The sequence below is a fragment of the Aptenodytes forsteri genome, unplaced genomic scaffold (genome assembly GCF_000699145.1).
Source record: "Aptenodytes forsteri isolate BGI_AS27 unplaced genomic scaffold, ASM69914v1 Scaffold479, whole genome shotgun sequence".
Lineage (NCBI taxonomy): Eukaryota > Metazoa > Chordata > Aves > Sphenisciformes > Spheniscidae > Aptenodytes > Aptenodytes forsteri.
In genome coordinates, this window is record NW_008794627.1 from 1,044,473 (window position 1) to 1,063,346 (window position 18,874).

General features: G+C 40.7%; 1 protein-coding gene across 1 annotated transcript; it reads left to right on the top strand.

The window, feature by feature from the left end:
* The first annotated feature begins 176 nt into the window (after nucleotides 1-176).
* On the top strand, nucleotides 177-17,741 carry WDR89 (WD repeat domain 89). Its single transcript, XM_009273372.1, has 2 exons — nucleotides 177-253; nucleotides 16,098-17,741. The coding sequence occupies exon 2, from the start codon at nucleotides 16,129-16,131 to the stop codon at nucleotides 17,296-17,298; it is 1,170 nt and encodes a 389-aa protein (XP_009271647.1). The 5' UTR covers nucleotides 177-253; nucleotides 16,098-16,128; the 3' UTR covers nucleotides 17,299-17,741.
* The last annotated feature ends 1,133 nt before the right edge of the window (nucleotides 17,742-18,874 follow it).

Sequence of the window (18,874 nt, forward strand, 5' to 3'; positions counted from 1 at the left end):
GGTGGCCCGCGGCGGGTGGTTTGGGCTGGGAGAGCAACCGCCCGGAGGTGCCCCTCTCTATCGGGGTTGGACATCTCTTAGTGTATGTAGCGCCCTGTGCGGTAGGGAGGAGAAAGGGGGGCTCCTGAAGTTTCATTCCCTCACCGCTGTCTTTTCTTTTTCCATTAGGCTGAACTGAAGCACCTTTGCTTCGCTGATAGTGATGGCGTCTGTGTCACTGGTAAAGCGTGAATAAAAACACTCGACTTACACTGTGAGTTTATCCTGTTGCTCAGTGAAGCCTGGAAGCTTAGAAAGACTGTGCTCTCAAAGCACTCTGAACAGGGGGTTCAGAGGGGTTCTGAACAGGGCTGGTGGAGGGTTGACACTGGCCTGGTCAGCCTTTCTGGCTTTGATGCTGTGTCTGGTAGAGACTGGGCTAGGATCGAGCCTGGCATGAGGGCTGGATCAGTGTATTGCTAATTTGGGCAGGCACATCTGATTAGAATTGTGATTGGCCACTTATGGGCTGTCAGGGTTAAAGTTAGGACCTGCAGCTAAATATGTTTATTAAGAAGTTATGCTGGTAAGTACCAGCTGAGCTCACCTAGGTTTGGTGAAGATGGGGATCTTTTTTAGTAATAGTAACAGTCTAAAACAAAAAAATAAATCTGGAAAAGGTCAGAAGAAGAAATAAAAGTTTTGATTCAGTTTTTTTGTTTGGTTGTTTTATTCCCTTGGGGAAAAGTGAAATGAAACTTTTTTATGTTTTTGAAGAAAAAAAAAAAGAGAAACTACTGCCAAAGCTGTAATACATATATCCTTAAATGATGTTTTATGTAATCAACAGGTATTTCAAAATATGCTATGTTGGAGAATTAACTTTTTCCTACAAGATACGGGGAGTGGAACTGTCAATGCTGTGTTATGTTAAGGACTCATATTTCTTACAATTCTATAATTCCAAATTCATTTTCCCTAGGAATGTATGGTGTATTTGGAAGAATGCAGAAGCAGAAGGTCTTTTCTTAGTATGCTGGTTTTTGGTCTGTAAACAGAGCAAAGTTTTACAGAACAAAGTCTGTAAAAACTTTGTTCTCAGAAGTAATGTATGTTAATGCCTTCTATTTCCTAATATTTTAAATGGGTTTCCTGTTCAAGAGCAATCGTCAGATTTGGTGAAGTGTGTGTGCAGAGCAGCTCCTGTAAGATAATTGTCATTGTCAACAGAGTAACTGAAAAGGTTTCTGTTCATGTGTATCCCAAGGATTGCTTTTTAGGCGCAAATTTTACTTAATGCTTGTCTAAAGTTTACATGTTGGTTTCTGTTTAGGGTTAAAGACTAGGGTAGCTATTTGCATTTTCCTCCAAATGTCTTTTTATGGTGGCAAGGAACAGCCCTGTAGGGCAGGTGGGCCTAGGACTCCTCGGCAGCCTCTGCATATGTAGGCAGTGACGTGGGGCCTGGCTGTTTCTTGTGTGTTCTTAAACTTTCTGGAAAAAATTTTCTTCCTTGTTGCCCCCTAAGAGTTCTGCTGTATGTGGGATGATCAACGATGTTCAAGTAGCTTTTTAAATGCCTTGAGTACAAGATGTTTTGTTTTGAAAACACACCCACCCCCCCTTTTCTTTCACTGCATCAGTCTTGAGGACAAGGATCCTTTGCTGGGCGGCCCTAGGGTCTGGTCGGTACCTCCCTCCTGTGTGGGAGGTCTCATGTAAGACCAGACTGCTGTCATGTGGGCAGCACTTCCCAGCTGGGTTCTGCAGCTTTGACATGCTTTTACTGTACTTGTACAAATAATGTGATTTCTGAGCTTTTCTGAAAAAAAAACAAAGCGGAAGGAAATCAGCACTGCCATGCTGATTAGCCGTGTTGGTGTCAAGTTGCCCATGCAGACTTCTAGGCCTTGGTTTTAATTGGTGGGTGAAAAGACATCTTCTGTGTGGGTCAGCTGCTTCTGTGTGATGACGAGTCTGTTAGTGGGTTTCACACCAGACATAAAAAAAGAGTGTTGAGACTTGTGAGTCGGAGACTTGGCAAGGCCAGGTTTTGGAGATAACGTTTTGTGACTTGCAAGTAGTTTAGGTGCAAGATTGACAATGGAGGACATAAGAAAAGCAGGAAAAGAGCGTGTTGCCTATAGCCCTGTTGGGGTTAGTAAGTTCAACTTCAAACATGCCTTTGCCCTCTTCAGACTTTAGCCTGACCCGCTGTCCACTTCTCCCTTAGCTCTTCCCCTTCTCATGTTCCTGTACTGTCTCTTTTCCTTTAACAGAAGGGTTACATAAATTCTTGCTGGTGTAGAGCTGTCCTCTCTTATTTCCTCCTGCCACCTCCTTTTCCTTCCCCTTTCTTCCCCTCAAAGCTGACCTCTGACTGTTCCCTCCTTCCTGCTTGCAGCTGTTGAAGCCCCAGGAAAGGACAGCTCTACTGCAGTACTTTGCACCTACAAACCAAGCGGAGCTGGTGCTGGTTCAGATCTGGCAGAATCATGTTTTGTTAATTTGTGGGGCTGGTGCAGTCAGCATGTAGAGATGGGACATGTTCAGTGCAGTCTGTAAAGAAGCTTAGAGCATTTAATTTAGGGCTGGTTAGTTAAATATATGTGGATGTAACTTGGTGCATTGACGTGACTGACCAGAGAGTGGTGCATTACCTTCTAAAATAAATGGGAGGGGGGGGAGGATTGTGAAATTGTATATAGAAGACAGTAGCTTTGGTAGATAAAGCTTTAAACTGAGAGTGAAGGATGTCTGATGCCAAAATGTTGCCTTCAGATTAAATTTCAGTAGTCTGGATGAATTGTTTCTATGATTTATTTTTGCCTTAGCTGATACTTTGATGCAAGTTTCAACAAAGTATTTCAGGGAGAGCAAAGCAGGAGATAGGGGTGGATAGCTCGCTGGAAGAAGAAAGTAAGCCAATGTATAGCACTGAAAAAACCATGCTCAAATTGCAGGACAAACACTGAGTAATTTCGTTAGGCTGTTCTGAAGGTCCCAGCACAGAATGTGTTTTCTGTCCTGTTTCTAGGCCTTACAGGGTATTTGAGTGTTTTCAACAATCAAAATATTTTGTAAGTAGTGGCAGGAAGCAAATATTGCACAGCTGTCCATTTTAACAAGTTCACATTAATATTTTCTTAAAAACTCTTGAGTCTGATACATTTTTATTCTGTTTCATTATGTCAGTTGTTTAACTCCAGAAGGACTATTGCATTATCTAGTCTGATCTCCTTTGCAAGATAAACCATCTGTACTGTTGTTTATACCCTTTACAGACTTTACATAAATTTACTTCCCCTTTTCACATTAATCTGAAGGCACTTCTTGCAGACTGTTAATATTCTCAGATTTTTATTATTTTTTTATTACACTATTTGTATTGTTGAAAATGTTTTAAGGTGACCTTAATGTTTAGTTTCAGACTAAAAGTTGCAACAGATAAAGGAATGAAAGTATTTTAAAACCTCTTGCTCTTTGAGACTTGTTGTTTTAGATAAGACTTCACTGTAGCCTTAGAAGGGCACTTGCTATTTTTCTTTAATTCTCCAGTTTTCCAGCTAAATGAAAACTTAATGAAAAATCAAAACTAAAGGGTTCTGGAAATCCTTCATTTAATATAGCAACTGAATCTTATCTGAAAAAACAGGTGCATTAAAACACTCATAGTTCTTATGCTGGATTAAACTAACTGATTCAAAAAAATTAGCTTTAAAGTAAAATGATTTTTTGCTGTATTGTCAATCATCTTTCTTGCAATTTCTTTTTTTTTTCTTCAGCAGAATCTTCATCTTTTTTCTTTGGTTTTTTAGTTGATTAGCAACTTTTCACTTGCAGCTCTCTCTGTGCCATGACTACTGTGATCTTTCTTTTTTCCCGTGCCTGTTATTTCAAGGCAAAACCATTGCTCAGCTTCTTGTTGAAAATAAGAAGATATAAAAGTGCTGTACAATTAGTAAGCAGTTAAAGTGGTGAAAAGACAACCAAGCATTTAACTAAAATTGGCAAACTGTTTGCTGGATGGAGTTATATGCTGGCAGTACCTGGGACAGGAAGCTTCAGATATTGACCACTTGTCAATAATGTGAGGATCCTTTAATAATAAGCATTTGTGTGTGTTTGTTGCCATGGGAATGACTGAGAGAGCTGGAATTAAACGTTATTATTCCTTTGTGGAATCAGGAGGGACAAGCAGATGGCTGTGACAGCAAAAATTCTTGTTTAGAAACATACAGCTCTTTTACTAGCAAACCGGACTTACTCGAGTTTTGTATACAAACCATTTGTGGAGGATTTTTTTGAGGTAAGCGAAGTTCATTTTAGTTTACTCAATATCTGGCAATATATCTAAGGAAGTACATGACCCAGTTTTGAAAGGGGGTAAAATAGATTTAGGGAAAAATGAATTCTAGTGGTTTAATGTCTCTGATAACTATTACCGTGTGTGTATTGAATGTTCCTGCTTCAGGAATGTTCGTAAGAGCCAAACGTGAGTGTAACAGATTGAGAGAGGAAGGGTTTTTTAGTTGTTGGATTTGGTTTGTTCCTCCCCTTCCCCGGGAAAATTTAGTGATGGGTGTTTTTGGACTTGACACTTGCTGGATTCTTAGAGAGCAAATACAAACACACAAAAGTCAGTTGTTCCTTGTATGCTTCTGTGTGCGTTGCATGGAAATACGGGAGTCGCATCTTGCGTTATCATGAAGTCTGAAAGATCAAAAGCTCTGGATTGAATTCACAAAAATGAGACTTTTAAAAAAGCGTGTAACTTATTTTTAATCTTTTTGACAGATCAGAAAGAAAAAGTTGCAGTGTAGTTGAATTTGGGGTTTTTTTCTTCTCCAGTTTTTGGTGCTAGACGGGTCTAAGTGAAGGCAGTGATTTTTGATTAATAGTCTGATTTGAGGAACCGAGGCTTTTAAAAGGAAGAAAAAAATGCTGGTACCTTAATAACGTTCTTTGCAGTGCTTCAGGCTTATTTCCTATGCCTTGCACTCTAAATTAAGTTTTTGTTTCCTTGAATGCCACTCTGTTAAGGAGACAATTAGCTTATCGTAACCGATTAAGATTAGTGGAGGAAGATATAGGTGTAATAAAAAGAGTAAGTGCTCTCTTTTTTAATTGAGTGGTCTAAATCTGTGACGCTGCAGCTCCTCGAAGAGCGAGCGAGCTGCTCGTGAGCGGTGGTCATTAGTGACATCAAGTGGGCTGAGTGCGAAATAACAGCTTCTGTCCGTCGGACAGCCTTGTAACTTCCAACTCGCTGTGAGATTGCCTTAGCGCACGCGTTCTCAGCTACGCTGATGTCATGTTTATGTTGCACGGAGAGATGCAGTCACTGCAGGACAAAAAGTCCTCAGTTCTACGTTGCAGTGACTGATAAGCATTCAAACTTGTGAGGGAGGCATTGCATTTCCCACGCAACAGTCTTTGCAAGAAGATGTGGCTGTTTGGAGGGGCACGCTCAAGTCCTTAGACTTTTATCCTGACAATTTCAGGGGCATGGGGAGAGGAGGCCACCTTAAGCAGGAAGCTGCGTTCTCTCTGTACACATACATACCCTCTTAGGGCGGTCTTAATGCTGCTTCTGAAACCATGCAGTAAGCAAATGTTGTGTCTTGCTATTGTCTGTCTGGCAATGTGGTATCTTCCAGAAAGAAATGATGAGCCAGCTTATCTCATAGTTGCTTGTTTTTCAGTCTGCCTTCCTATTTGTGTTCTCTGCTGTGCAAGGGCAGTTGTGGGTGCCAGGATGATGAGGTTATTAAAGTAGATGAAGACAGTCAAAGTTTTTGTCCCTGCTGTTCTAATTGGAAACTATTTTGAAAGATAAACTTTATAATTTCTGCTCTAAATTTTATTTATGGTCAGTTTATACTCTTAAACTGTTGTGCCAGTATTGTTCTTGAGTAGCTCCCCTCCCTCCTCAGCATTTATTCCTTTGATGTATTTGTAGATAGTAATCGTATCCCCTTGCAGTCACTGTCTTTGCCAAGCTATACAAGGCAAAGCATCCCAGCTACTTCTTGTAAAATAAACAGTCCATTCCCTGGATCATCTAACCCGTTGTCCTCTGCACTTGATTATGGTTTAGCTATCCAGAGATTGGCTTCAGCAAAGAGCCCTGCAGGCAACCTGCTATGACCCTGTGAAATATGGATTGACTAAAGCATTGAGAACAAACATGGCTTGAGAGGAGGGTTGTTAAAATGCATAAAGCTCCTGACTTTGCTTTTTGTCCTTGTGTTGTTTTGGGGCAACACTGTCTGCCGAAGATGTTGGAAAGGTCTTTGTGGATCTTGAAAAAATAAATTCTCCACTCAGGTCTTGGGGGTTCGTGGGTGCTAACAAAAGCATATAGTTTTTTGTTGTGATTTGCCAGCAGGGATTGTCTGTGTTGCTGCATACAGTAGATCTCTTGATCTTGAGTGGTAGAGTACCAACACCTACCTACTTGCTCTTTTGTCCTTCCCTTTCGCAATTCTATTTCTTATGACTGAGTCCTAAATCACACTCATAGTGAAAAAGCAGTTGAACGTGAACTTCCAGTGCAGTATGGTGGAAAATCACTGTGCACTTGGATATTATAAAAAGGGAAAAAATGATTTTTTCTTTTATCTGTGTGTGGCATTGGTGAAGCTAGTACTGGAGTGCTATGTATGGTTCAAGTATAAACGCTGTCTAAAGGTTCTTGAAAACAAAGAGCTGAAGAGAGTGCCGTGCACGGGTACAATGTGCACATACTTGATGCCTCAGCATCTTTTATGGAGACTGAAAGGTAAACTCTCTTGAGCAGGATAGAGTCAACATAGCTCTAAAACCCTTTATTTCAGCCTCTTCCATCCTACTGTTGTCAGTTAGATGACATCTTTTCCTTTTGTCTGCTACAAAGCATTGAAAATTGAGCTTAGGGCATGATAAGGATTCAGCAGAGCTTCCAGCTGTCAGGCTGTGCATGGAGAGCCTGTTTTGGAAATTGATAGTCTGTGAACTGTCATGGGCACGCAAGGATCTCCAGTTTCCTCTGATGCTTTGATACTGGAGAAGGTCTGACAAGTTACCTTGACGTGGTGATGTTCTGGATTAGCTAAATATAAAAAATTGATATTGTAGGATGTGACTGGTGAAGATACCTTAGTGATCTGTGCGTTCCTGGGGAAGCAAATGAGAAAAATGAGGAGAAGTCATTTCCTCCGCTTAGGCTTGACAGATGTTTGTGCTTGCGCAATACATCTGGAACTGCAGAGAATTGCTTAGACAGTGATGTTAGCGTAGTGTTAAAAATTGCCAAGCACATGAATGTTGTGTTTGGAAAATACTGGTGCCACACCTGCACATGTAGAGGAATATCTTCTTATCAGTTCACCAGCAATGTCCTTAGTGAAGATGAGAACTGTAGTAGCTGACTTAAGCTTGGGTTTTCAAGAAAAGAGTTTTGAAAACATAATAGTCTTGTGTTTTGAAGAATGAGCTCTGGTAACAAAGTGTACTTAAGCTAAATTACTGTTGTCAAAGAACTTCTAAGATATTCTGGTAAATAAAACATTTTATCCCACTATAGGTATTTTGGCACCAGTGTGTGGTAGTAGGAGCTATTTTTCCTGCTGTAGCTAAGTTTCTTTATATCCTTTTATTCTGGTTGCAGCTAAATTTAGGCTGAAATTTCCCAGGCTTCCTGTGGTGTAGAAACAAATTCTTTGGAAGAATTTCAGCAAAATTTACTAATATTTGGGAAGAATCTTCTTACTTATTTCCAGTTTTTTTATATGAGGGTGTTGGTACCAAGAGGCAGTGTCTAAATCAAAGGAAATAAATGGTGTTATTTCAGAGTCACTAAATTATTCATGCAGCTGCATAAGTAATTTTTTCCTTTCACCTTTCTCTGTAGGGTGGATCATTGGGGTTGCCCATTCATGTGGTGGTTTTGTTCAGCTTAAAATGGCCCTGAAAATCATCGCTCTTGGAATCCTTTTTTGCAGTCTCAATCTTGAAGGGACATCGAAGCACTTTTCGATTGTGGAATTTGCAGGTGCGTTGCGGTGTTACTGTGACTTTCGCATTTTATCTTGTAGTGAAGATGTTCAGAACAAGGCTTTTTCTTTTGAAAGGCTGCCACTGACTGCACTTACTAATGTTTGTGTACACAAACATTAGTGAGTTAGGCAAATACTGTCTTTGTTTCACTGATTAAGAAAGTAAAGAGTAAATGTTGCAGCTTGCTGGGAATTACTTAGTAAGCTGTTCTGCCAGAATCAGGACTGTAAGTGTTTGTAGGCCAGGGTCTTGTTCAAAGCCACTCAGACGAATAGCTTTATTTCCGTCTTCCTTATCTGTGAGATGACCATCTTGGTGCATAGCTCTAGTGCCAAGTCAAACGGCAAGCTGTTTGACCTTTTAACAAAAGAAAATGCTGTTAGTGAGGAGGCGTGCGAGGAATAGTTCAGAGAAGGGTATGGACCTTCTCTTAGCTGCTCGTGATTATATTGAGGAAATGTGAATGGAGAAAAAATACTACACGGAGGAGAACGTTGTACCCTACACATTTGATTTCCAGCAGTTGCTGGCTGTACATAACTGAGAGACTGATTAGTTCTGTATCTTCTTTCCTATGTTTGACACTACTTTTTGTAACCACAATATGGTGTCTATGGTGGGAGGTGCTCACAAGAGAAAGGAAATGACTTTTCTGTGGTCTGATGAGATAAGCACAAATGCAGAAGGCTGAGACTTGGATTCCCTTCAAGTTCTGCAGCAGGTTGGCTGAATAGCCATGGTTACGTTACAGGCAGACACCAGGCCACAAAGGTGCTGTGCTCTGAAGCTGTGCGTTATCTAGCATGTGCTGGAGTTGGGAGCATTGATGTTTGCATAGCACTTGGACAGTGAAGTCTTCTGGAGCTGTTGGGTGTACACATAATCCATCCTCCGTTCCTCGTGGGGGTGTTAACCAATATCCTGGGTCCCATCGCAGGCGGAGGTGTTTGTTAGAGAAAGGGCGAGTGTCGCACAACTGGCCATGACTTCCCTGGTAGGTGCTTACCCTTCTTTTAGAAGGTGATCTGGATGCCTCACCCCATATGTTGTTAGCGTGCTGGGCTGGAGTACAGGTTAGGCACTGTCTGTGCCTGGGAGGAGAGGGGAGAAGGGAGGAGCAGTAGACACAAACCTCATATTTGACCCCCATCTCAGAGACTTCCTCCAGTGCAAAAGCCAAGGCCCAGCGCTAGGACAGTTTTCCTGGCAGCTCTTGCCCGTTCTCTAGAATCCGCCTGAGGATGCAGAGTTTGTCGTTTACTTGTTCAGAGGCCATGAGCGTGCAATTTAGGCATAGATTAGCTTTCACGGAGTGTTTTTAAATACAGCATCCTTTAAAAAAATAAAGGTGAACACATAGAATTTAGAAGCTAAATGTCCCGATTACAGTATCTCTGTAATTTAACCTTTGCCTGGGAATCTTTCGGATCTGCCTTTATAAAATAGGATTGCTTCTGCTGCAGCTTCTGTCGGCTTGATTTGAGAATAGCCATGAGAGTAAAATAGAGCATCTCTTATCCTCTTATTACTTTGCAGCCTCCTTTATTGGATGACCACCTCAATACCTGGGTGCAATAACATCCTCTACCTGGTGAGGTCACTACTAGGAAACCTCCCCCTCACAAGAAAGTTCTCAATTGGATCCAGTTGCTCATGTCAGTGTGATTTTGGTGACAGAGAGTTTACTTTGCTGCTTGTCTCTTAGTAGGTCTGTGTCACTGGCATGGAATTGGATGAAAAGAGAAGACTGAAAAAGGAAAATGCTCAAACATGTTTGAAATAATGTTTGACACAGCTTCTTAGAGTATTTAGAAACTGTTTCCCGTGTTTTATGTTAGGGTCTCCTAAATTGTTCTAGAGAAGGTAGTTTGGCTGTCTGAGCATCAGATTTTAAAAATTTTGACTTAAATTTGAAGGCAAAATCAGTCATTTGAGCATTTTTATAGTTTTGTATGGTGTTTTCTGGCTTATTTGAATTTTTAAATTGTACATTGGATTGTTCTACACTTAGATTTTTCTTACGATGGCTTGTCATCTGGGTCCTTTGCAGCTCTTTACCATCTCTTTGGTTCATGAATTTATATCAACAGGCTTTCAGTTACTCAAGTTTGAATGTTAATTCATTGCGATTTGGACCTGAAGGCATGCCTACATTTTCTAGATCTTGCCTGACTCCACCATATTTGCCAGTGTTAGATGCAAAATCAGAATAGGTCTTTCTAGTTGGAATGCAATATCTTACACCAAAAAACTAATTCTTAAAGTTTTCTTTTGATGAAAATATTCAACGTATTTTTTTTTATGATTTATGCATTTAAAACTACGCCTGGTCAAATCCAAAAGTTGGTTTTGTGTTCTCTCTATATGGATATCTGGCATAATATTCAAAAAGAGGTTTTGTTTCTGTATTGACATGAACACCTGCTTATGCCCCCAAAAGATGAGTACACAAAAGTTGTAGTTTCCTTTTTTTAGAATTATTGAACCCCAAAGCACTGAGCACCTGTGACTTTTTCCCTTTGTTCTCTCCTAGCTCTGACTCATTTTTTTCCTCTAACCAATACTGTTGTTTAAGGCCATTTCCTTGGTTCTCTGTCCTACCTGCAGCTCTCCTCTCCGTTGCTGAACAGGATTGTACCCCCAAGGTCCTTACTGGTGGGAGGGTAGGAGTTGATTTCATAGAAGGCAGATTGTTTGGTAGACCTAATTTTTTTTGCTCTTCCCATAGACTTTGTTGTGGCAGTGTTTTGTCTTTTTCCTCCTTTCTGCTCTCTTGATACAATATTTTTCTCTGTACTGCAAATGCAAAATTACGTGGAGTTTTTTTTTCTTGCTGTGCTTTACGTTTGGAAACTAGATGTAGCTGATTCGAAAGGATGAAATAATTCTCTTGGCAGTTTACATATTGTCTCTGCGCTTTAGCGCAGCCTCTCGTGCATCTTATTCCCTTCCTGCTTGATAGACTAAATGCTATTCTCTTTGCCTTAAAATGGCTTTGTGGGAATGCTGGAAAAACACCTTCTCACTCTGCTTTGGTAAAATAACAAAATCAACTGTAGGAGTGTGTTTCCTGCAGAAATTATGCATGCCTGATGGGTGTTTTGTGCTTCCCCTCAGTGCCTAGATCATTCGGCTGATCCATCTTCTGTTGTGAAGTGGTGCCAGTGAGGAGAGGTCTCTAAAGGCATTTTGCATTAGTGAAGTGCAGCGTACTAATGCGTTCTCCTCAGCCAACCTTGCGCTTTGCATTTTTGTTTTAAAATGCAAACCACATGTAATGTTGTATGCTTGAATTGCTTTACACTGAGCTTCAGCTTTGTTCTTGAACTTTTAATAATTGTGAAAATAAAGGGAGGGTCTGCTTGTATTGTTTATAGTAGGAAAGAAAAGGGCAAGATTTCATCTACTGCTGTTCAAATCCCTTGCTATTTTTGGTATTTGACCTCTGTAGAGAAGATTGCCAAAACTACAGGTTGTTTTCATTTTTATTATGTGTTTCTACCCTCCTACTCGTAAGTTACTCTTAGGTTACTGCTTAAATCTTTGAGAAAGCTCCATTTCTCCCACATTTTCCACGGTATTTTTCAGAGAGGTAATTTTATGTTTCTATATGTTGTTGAGCTAACATTCCCTTTTGGAAATGAGAACTATGCAATTTGGCAGCATCTTGTGTACACCACTAAAAGGAGAAGGAAAATAACTTATGAATTGCTGGTTTATTTTTTGAAAAACTTTCTGGATTGAAGAGGACTCATGAGCCTGTCGGCTTGAGTTGAGGCTGCAACATTTAGAATAGTGCACAAAGAGCACAGGAGTATATGCTGAGACAATATTAAATGTTTAGTTTGCGTGGATAGGTGCTTACCTTTCATTTCTCTGTCATTGGAAAGGCCTGCTCTTGGCACCCCTGGCTGTTTGCTTCTACTCTTGCTGTGTGGTTGTTTCCACACTCCACTAGTGAGAAATACATAACAAAGGCATCTGAAAATCCTGTCCTGCCTCTTTGGCATCCCTTCCACTTTGTGCCTTCTATTCTAAAAATCAAGCTTATTTCTTTTTTTAAAGGACCCTTGTAGGAGGCCCTGGAGGTCAAAATATTTTAGGTTATTTCAGAGGACTGTATTTATTCTGAGTTCCCAAGATGTAATGAGTTTTGAGTGTCCTTCAAGTAGCTTATTGTTTCTGGTAGTTGTGATGTCAAGGAGATGTGCAGGGGTTGCATATAACCGTGAAGTTAATTCATAGAAAAGATCCTGTGAATGTAGTTCCAGAGGACTAGATACCAATAACACAAAAGTCTCAGGGTTCATTTGTAAAAGGTGGCTTTACCTTGTTCAGGGGGTGCAGGTGTGAATGCGGATGAGAGATGCAGCTGTTGCATACGAGGAATGGTGATCCCTGAGGATGGGATTGGACTTCTGTTTTAAACACAAATGACTAGCCATAGCCAGACACCTTCAGCCAGGTACTCGTGTGTCATCCAAGTGGTGGTGTTTTCCTGGCACCTTAACATCACCTGGATTTTGTCTGCGTTGAGGCCATAGATCCAGACCGTGGGCCACTGTGAGTTGGAATAAGTGAAGAACCTGAATTTAATTAACTACCTCACGTTGTGAGCAAAGGAGGTACCTTGGGGAAAGAGGAGTTTTTGGCGAGTACTATCTGCAACTCCTTCTGAGCCTGGAACAGTTCAAGAGCAAGCTGGCTGTGCCCTACAAAGTCTTTGTGTCAGACAGTGTATCACATTAGCATGAGAAGTCTTCCTCATTGATCATTGCAGCTGACTGTTGTGCTATATCCAGACTACGTCAGGTTTTAAAGATACTGACTTTGCCAAAGGACTCTGCGGCAGAAACAAAACAAGATACCTGTGTTGTTGAAGTTAAGGAGCGCTAAACTAAAAGCGCTTCACTTCTGCGGTGCAGAGCACCATGTGCTTTGTAGGTGGCTGCAGTCCAATGTCTAGTTATCTTCTATTGTGTTTGGAAGACCATTGTTTCCTATTTGCCTCATAAATTTAACATAGATCCTATTCCTGCCATTTAAACTTTCCCATCAAAATACAACAGTGACTTCCCCTTCTGAAAAGGAAGGGCTAGCAGCTACACCCTGAAGTTTGAGCATGAATTGTTTATATAACCTTCAATCACAATTTCATAATAGTCTGAAGACTTTCTTACTAGGGCAGACATTTCACTTGAGTTTTTAGCAAAAACCTGGCTGCCATCAAATGCAATTTTAAGGCTTCTTAGTTGTTGCAGTGGAAATAGAATTGAAAACTGTACCCTCCAGCTTCCTGATGATATAAATTGCACGTCTATCTGGAAACATGAACAGCATTTTCTGGTATTTCAGAATAGCTGTACCTGTGTCATTCAGGGGTAAATCTTAAGAGCTATCTTGGGCTAATTTTATTTCCCAGAAAATATTATTAAATCTGAATGAACATGCTTTTGCAGACTCTGGCTTTTTACAACTTCTGGGTACTTGTAGAGTTCCCTCGCCCGCCCCAGCAGTAAAAGCTCTGACATCAGTGTTGTAGAAACTGCTCGTTGAATAATAGTCTCTATCAAAGTCAGTAATATTTAAACAACTGCAGCTTGCTTTCCAAATGGATGACATTTGTCAGGAGCATGTCTGTTTGAATTTACTTGGCCTTTTGAATATAAAAAGTCTGAATATTTAGAGCTTGAAATTCAAGCCAGTCTGGAAAACTACATTTTCCTTACAAAAAGTTTACAGAGAGAACCCAATTTTTTTTGTAACCGTAGCACTACGGGATAGCTGGTTTATGAAAACCCCTTTCTCCACCTGCAAGCATGTGTGTTTGAAACGGCATTGAAATAGAAGCTTCCATTGTAATTCTTCAGTAAATTGGATTAAGTAAAAGTTGTCCTTATTAATAATTTAAATTTAAGAAATAAAATATTTTAATTTGCACGGAATTTAATAGTTTTGTGTTTGAGCAGTGTAGCAAGCAGTGTTTGAGAACAGTCCGCTTCATAGAATCATAGAATCATAGAATCATTGAGGTTGGAAAAGACCTCTAAGATCATCGAGTCCAACCGTGTAATAGTGCTAGTAAAAGCTTGTTCCATTTGAGGACATACCCAGAAAAGTAAGTAAGGAGCATGCTCTGCGGGTAGGGTTGTACGCAGGCTAATGCCAGAAAACACGTTGAACTTCTTCTCTTGAGAGGGGAAAGGAGTTTCCACAGGATGTCTGCGTTTTATGGCAAAAATTACTTGTAGATGTGCTCTGAAAGGTTACTTTGATGTAGAAGATTAACCTGGGGACCTCATTGTCAGGATATTACTGAGGCAAATAGCTTAGTGAGATTATGTGTGACTTGGGAATTAAGCTTTTATGAGTGTGCCTACTTAAGCTGTTTTTTAAGAATTTGCTCATTTGTCACATGGCGTCACGAATATTTGTATGTACCAAATAGGAGGAGGGAAAGCAAAACCCTGAAACTACAAACACCACCAAGAAGAGAGAAAAGCAGAATGCAGTTTTGTCATAGAGACTTTTCCTTTGTTGCTAGTCTCATGGACCATTAAAATAATTGCCCTAAAACAAGTAATACATGGAAACCTGCTCATTCCATCCCTAAAAATCCAGCCTGAAGGATTTGTAGAAAAATTTATGGTAGGACAGCTGGAAAGGCATGAGAATATTTTCTTGCATTCGGGGTCTGCCTGATTTTTACTTCATTTCTGTTTGGATTTTTTCAAAAAGGGTCCTTTCATGCATATGGTAACTAGGATTGGGTGCTGGCCTAGTCCTTAAGGAAGTAAGGACATTTTTGAGTACTGCTTGACCTGAAATATCTGTACCAGTGAGAAGTCACTGGAGTGTTGACCCCCTAGAACCTGCTGTGATTCCCTCAATGTTCGTTTTTTTTAAACACAGAAGAGTAGTCTAATTGAACCTGTAATTTTAACAGAAGTCACTCGTGTGGGTGGTTATGCTTACTTAACACACCCCACCCACACCTTTCTTGTAAAAATGGTTGTAGTTTGTGAACTCACTAAAACCATGTATTGTTTGTGATGTACTTTTTTCGACTCTAAATTGGTGAAAGCCTTTACTGCAATTACAGAATTGAATTTTCCTTTTTGTTATAGAAAGGAGAGCTTTTTTCTTTTTTTTTTTATTTTTTTATTTTAGGGCACACCATTTTTTAGAAGTGAATCTATGTATGAGAGGATCGAGAGAGTATTGTGTAATTTTGGCTTTGCTTGGTAAGATGAGAATTTATGTACATCACTGAAGTAGTTTGGGTTTCTAGGAGGGTTCAGCAGTGCCTGAGAAGAATTGCCTCTGAAGGGAGGATTTTTATCAGTTGCACTAAGAGCTGGCGTTACGTGGTTTCACAGGAGGCTCAAAACGCATTTAGGTTCTTAGGAGAACTGATGAAAAAGGCAAAGGTGCTTAATGCCAGTGAATTCCACTGATGCCATGTAGCCTGTTTAGGTGGCGCATGCTATGCTGGCAGGTGTTTATGTGCGTCATTGGGCACCTAAATACTTGTAAAATTTATCTCATCTGGCCACTTCAGGCTGTAGTTCTGTGTAATTCTGGGCTTGTTCTCTGTGCGTGTCCCTCAGCAGAAAAGTTCACCTAAGAAGTCTCCTGCAGTTGTACTGGTGCAGCTGTTTGTGGGCTGTGCCTCCTAGCAACTCTTTAGAACAAAAATTATTCCTCCTCAGGTAGTGGTGATGACTTCATCTTCTTCCCACTTGTGGAGAACATCACTTTACTATTTACTTTATAAAAATAATAAAGCAAATGTAGCTAAGTGACTTTCACAGGATTCACAGACAGCCTGTTTAATCTTTTAAGGGGATTATATGATGTAGTGCTTACAGTCACAAGAGACTGAACTCCTTAACTCGGGTGCCCTTTCCGGTTCTCTGTTTCTGTATGTGAAGTTGGAGTGGGTAGGACATCAGGATAGTTGAATTTTGACTTCACGCATCATTTCTGTGCAAGACGCTTTTTCATACATATTTTTAAAGCTAGTATTATTTAAGAACGTTATAACTAAAACTCACCTTGGATTTTATTTATTACAGGTTTCTGACAACGTTAGGAACAGCATTTGAGATGACTGCAGTGGAGAAGATTGAGGAGCAGCTTGCTAGTCTGCGCATAGCAAAACGTTCTACGCTAAGCGAGGAGCCTGCTTACTTACTGGATATAGATGTTTCCAAACCTGCTCAATCTGAAAGCAGTCGCTTTGTGGCAGTTTCGTGTTCCAATAAGTCAATTAGGGTATATAACAGGGAAACATTAAACTTCCTGCGGGAGTACAGTACCCGTCCTGGGATACTTAATGGAGTCAGATTTGCACACGCGTGTGAGAGCGTCCTGTTTTCAGCATGCAGTGATGGTACAGTAAAGTGTTGGGATATTCGTTTAGCAACTCAGAAAGCTGTGCAGATATTTAGTGGCTATCCTTCCAACGTTCTCATCAGTTTTGATATCAACTGCAGTGATCTCATTGTATGTGCTGGAACAGAAAAAGTTGAAACGGACACGTTTCTGGTGTTTTGGGATGCAAGAGGCGTTACAGACTGTGCCAGCGCAACTAAAGAACCCTTGGGAGTCTATTCTGAAAGTCACAATGACGATATCACTAAAGTTTGTTTCCATCCCATCGAACCCAATTTGGTAGTTTCTGGGTCAACCGATGGGTTGGTTAACGTGTTCGACATTAACAGGGATAACGAAGATGATGCTTTGATAGCAACTTGCAATTCAGACTCATCAGTAAGCTTTATTGGCTGGTCTGGGAAAGATTATAAACGGGTCTACTGCATGACACACGATGAGGGATTTTGTTGGTGGGACATTGCTCAGTTAGATACCGAAGAACCAATAACGCTGTTGCACGTGCTGGATGTCAGAGACGCAGTCTGCGTTGAAAACGACAGCTTACATTACCTGGTAGGTGGCTCGTACCACGAAAAGGCGGACAAACTCTTTCTTCTTGGGGGAACGTCCACAGGAAACATTCACCTAGTCAGCTGCGGCACCGATGGACTGAGCCTGGTGGGTACCCTTCGCGGAGGACACTCTGCCACTGTGCGCTCCTTCTGCTGGAACCTGACCGATGAGTCTCTGCTGACGGGTGGAGAGGATGCTCAGCTGTTGCTATGGAAACCCGGAGCTGTGGAAAGGTCCCTCGCAAAGAAAGCCTCTATGAAGATTGCTTCTTCTGTGCAGAAGAGAGTAAGGGTTCACAACAGCTCCCTGAAAAGCAGGAAGAAGTAAAATTCCGGAAGTGGGAGTCTCTACTGTGCGGAGTTTTCCTGTGTGCTTAATCTCTCAGGCAATACTTGGCTGTGCGTTATTTGGAGGTATTCTGTGGGAAGAGCTACGATGCTCGAATTCTACCTGGGAATGTATTTCGGTCATCCAATGAATGCCTTTTTGGTTTTTTTTAAGTTGCTAATATGAATCAGCAAAGAGTAAATGTTTGCTCTTGAGCTTTTGAACAATAGATCTTAAATCATATTATATAAAAACGTTTCTGTGGTTGTTTAATGTCTCAGCCAACATTTTTAATGTGTAATATAGGCCTGTGGCTTGCATAATTTGTTACCTTCCCACTGAAATTCCCTAGCATGTTTTAAAAGCTTTTGTATTTCATGCTGCATTTTGCTTTCTTTACAGAGAACTTAATGAAATTGCTCAATATATTAAAAGATTTTATGTCACATCTTAATGCCTGAGGGAATTACTTCTTGATGAGACAGAAAATAAGTACTGTTTTGCACTGTCCTATCACTGGTTTATAACAAGCTCATAAAGAAGCAGTTGATAGAGCCCTATTTTTCATAGCAAGGATAGGAATGTATTCAAGCAAACGGGGACACATGATGCCAAGCAGCTCGTTTTTAAGTGTATGAGAACTGTTAAACTGGTATTATTTAGGCCGTATTTCCTGCACGAAAATACCCAGGAATCTTGCAAGCAGCTTCATTCTCTCCGGGTAAGTGCATCTCGGGGGGGTGCACCTGGAAGCCTGGGGAGATCTTCAGTGGCTTAAAGAAATTGATAGCTGTAATTACACCAGTGGTGCTTAAAATCCCAAATCCCGCATTTGAAATAAGCTAGTATCACATGCTAAGTGGGAATGTTACAAACCGAAAACGAACGCTGCCTTCTGCGGCGGTAGTTATGGAGTAACAGACCGGTATGAGGAGACTTTAACAAAACCTTTTAGAGGTTAGCGTGTGTCCTTTAAGAAATGTTTCTCTCCACAGGGAGGTTTTATGCTTAGACATCTCTCTAGGACAGCTTTGTTTTAGTATTCCATCAAATACCTATTAAGTGGTGCAAAAATTGCCCTGTACTCCTGAAATGGTTGAGTCTTTATGCTTATTCTTCGCTGGCGGACTACAATCTGTGCATCTGGCCCTGCACACACAATTACCTTCAGCCTTCTGAGGACCATTGCAGTCAAATGGCGGTTGGTAATTACGCCGTAGTCAACATATGTGGGCTACAACTGAAAACAGCACAAGAGTATTTAAGAATTGCTTTGTTATAGAATAGTTGGCAAAGGAATTAAGAGGGGTTGTTTTTATTTTTTTTCGCATGAGGGTGGATAGGTAATTCTTTCAAAACAAGTTTTGAATGTCAGGTGTGGAGGGTTAGCCTGGAGTTCAAAAACAGTTTCCAAAGTACAGAAGATACCTCTAGTATGTGGTTACGGCTGTGCCGAAGACGCCTTAATCGTCTCTGGAAATGAATCCTATTCAACCAGAAGTATGAAGTTTCCACATGATAGGTTTTACAAACCGGCGATGTCCTTCAGCCACAGCTATGCATCCGCAGTTGTTCT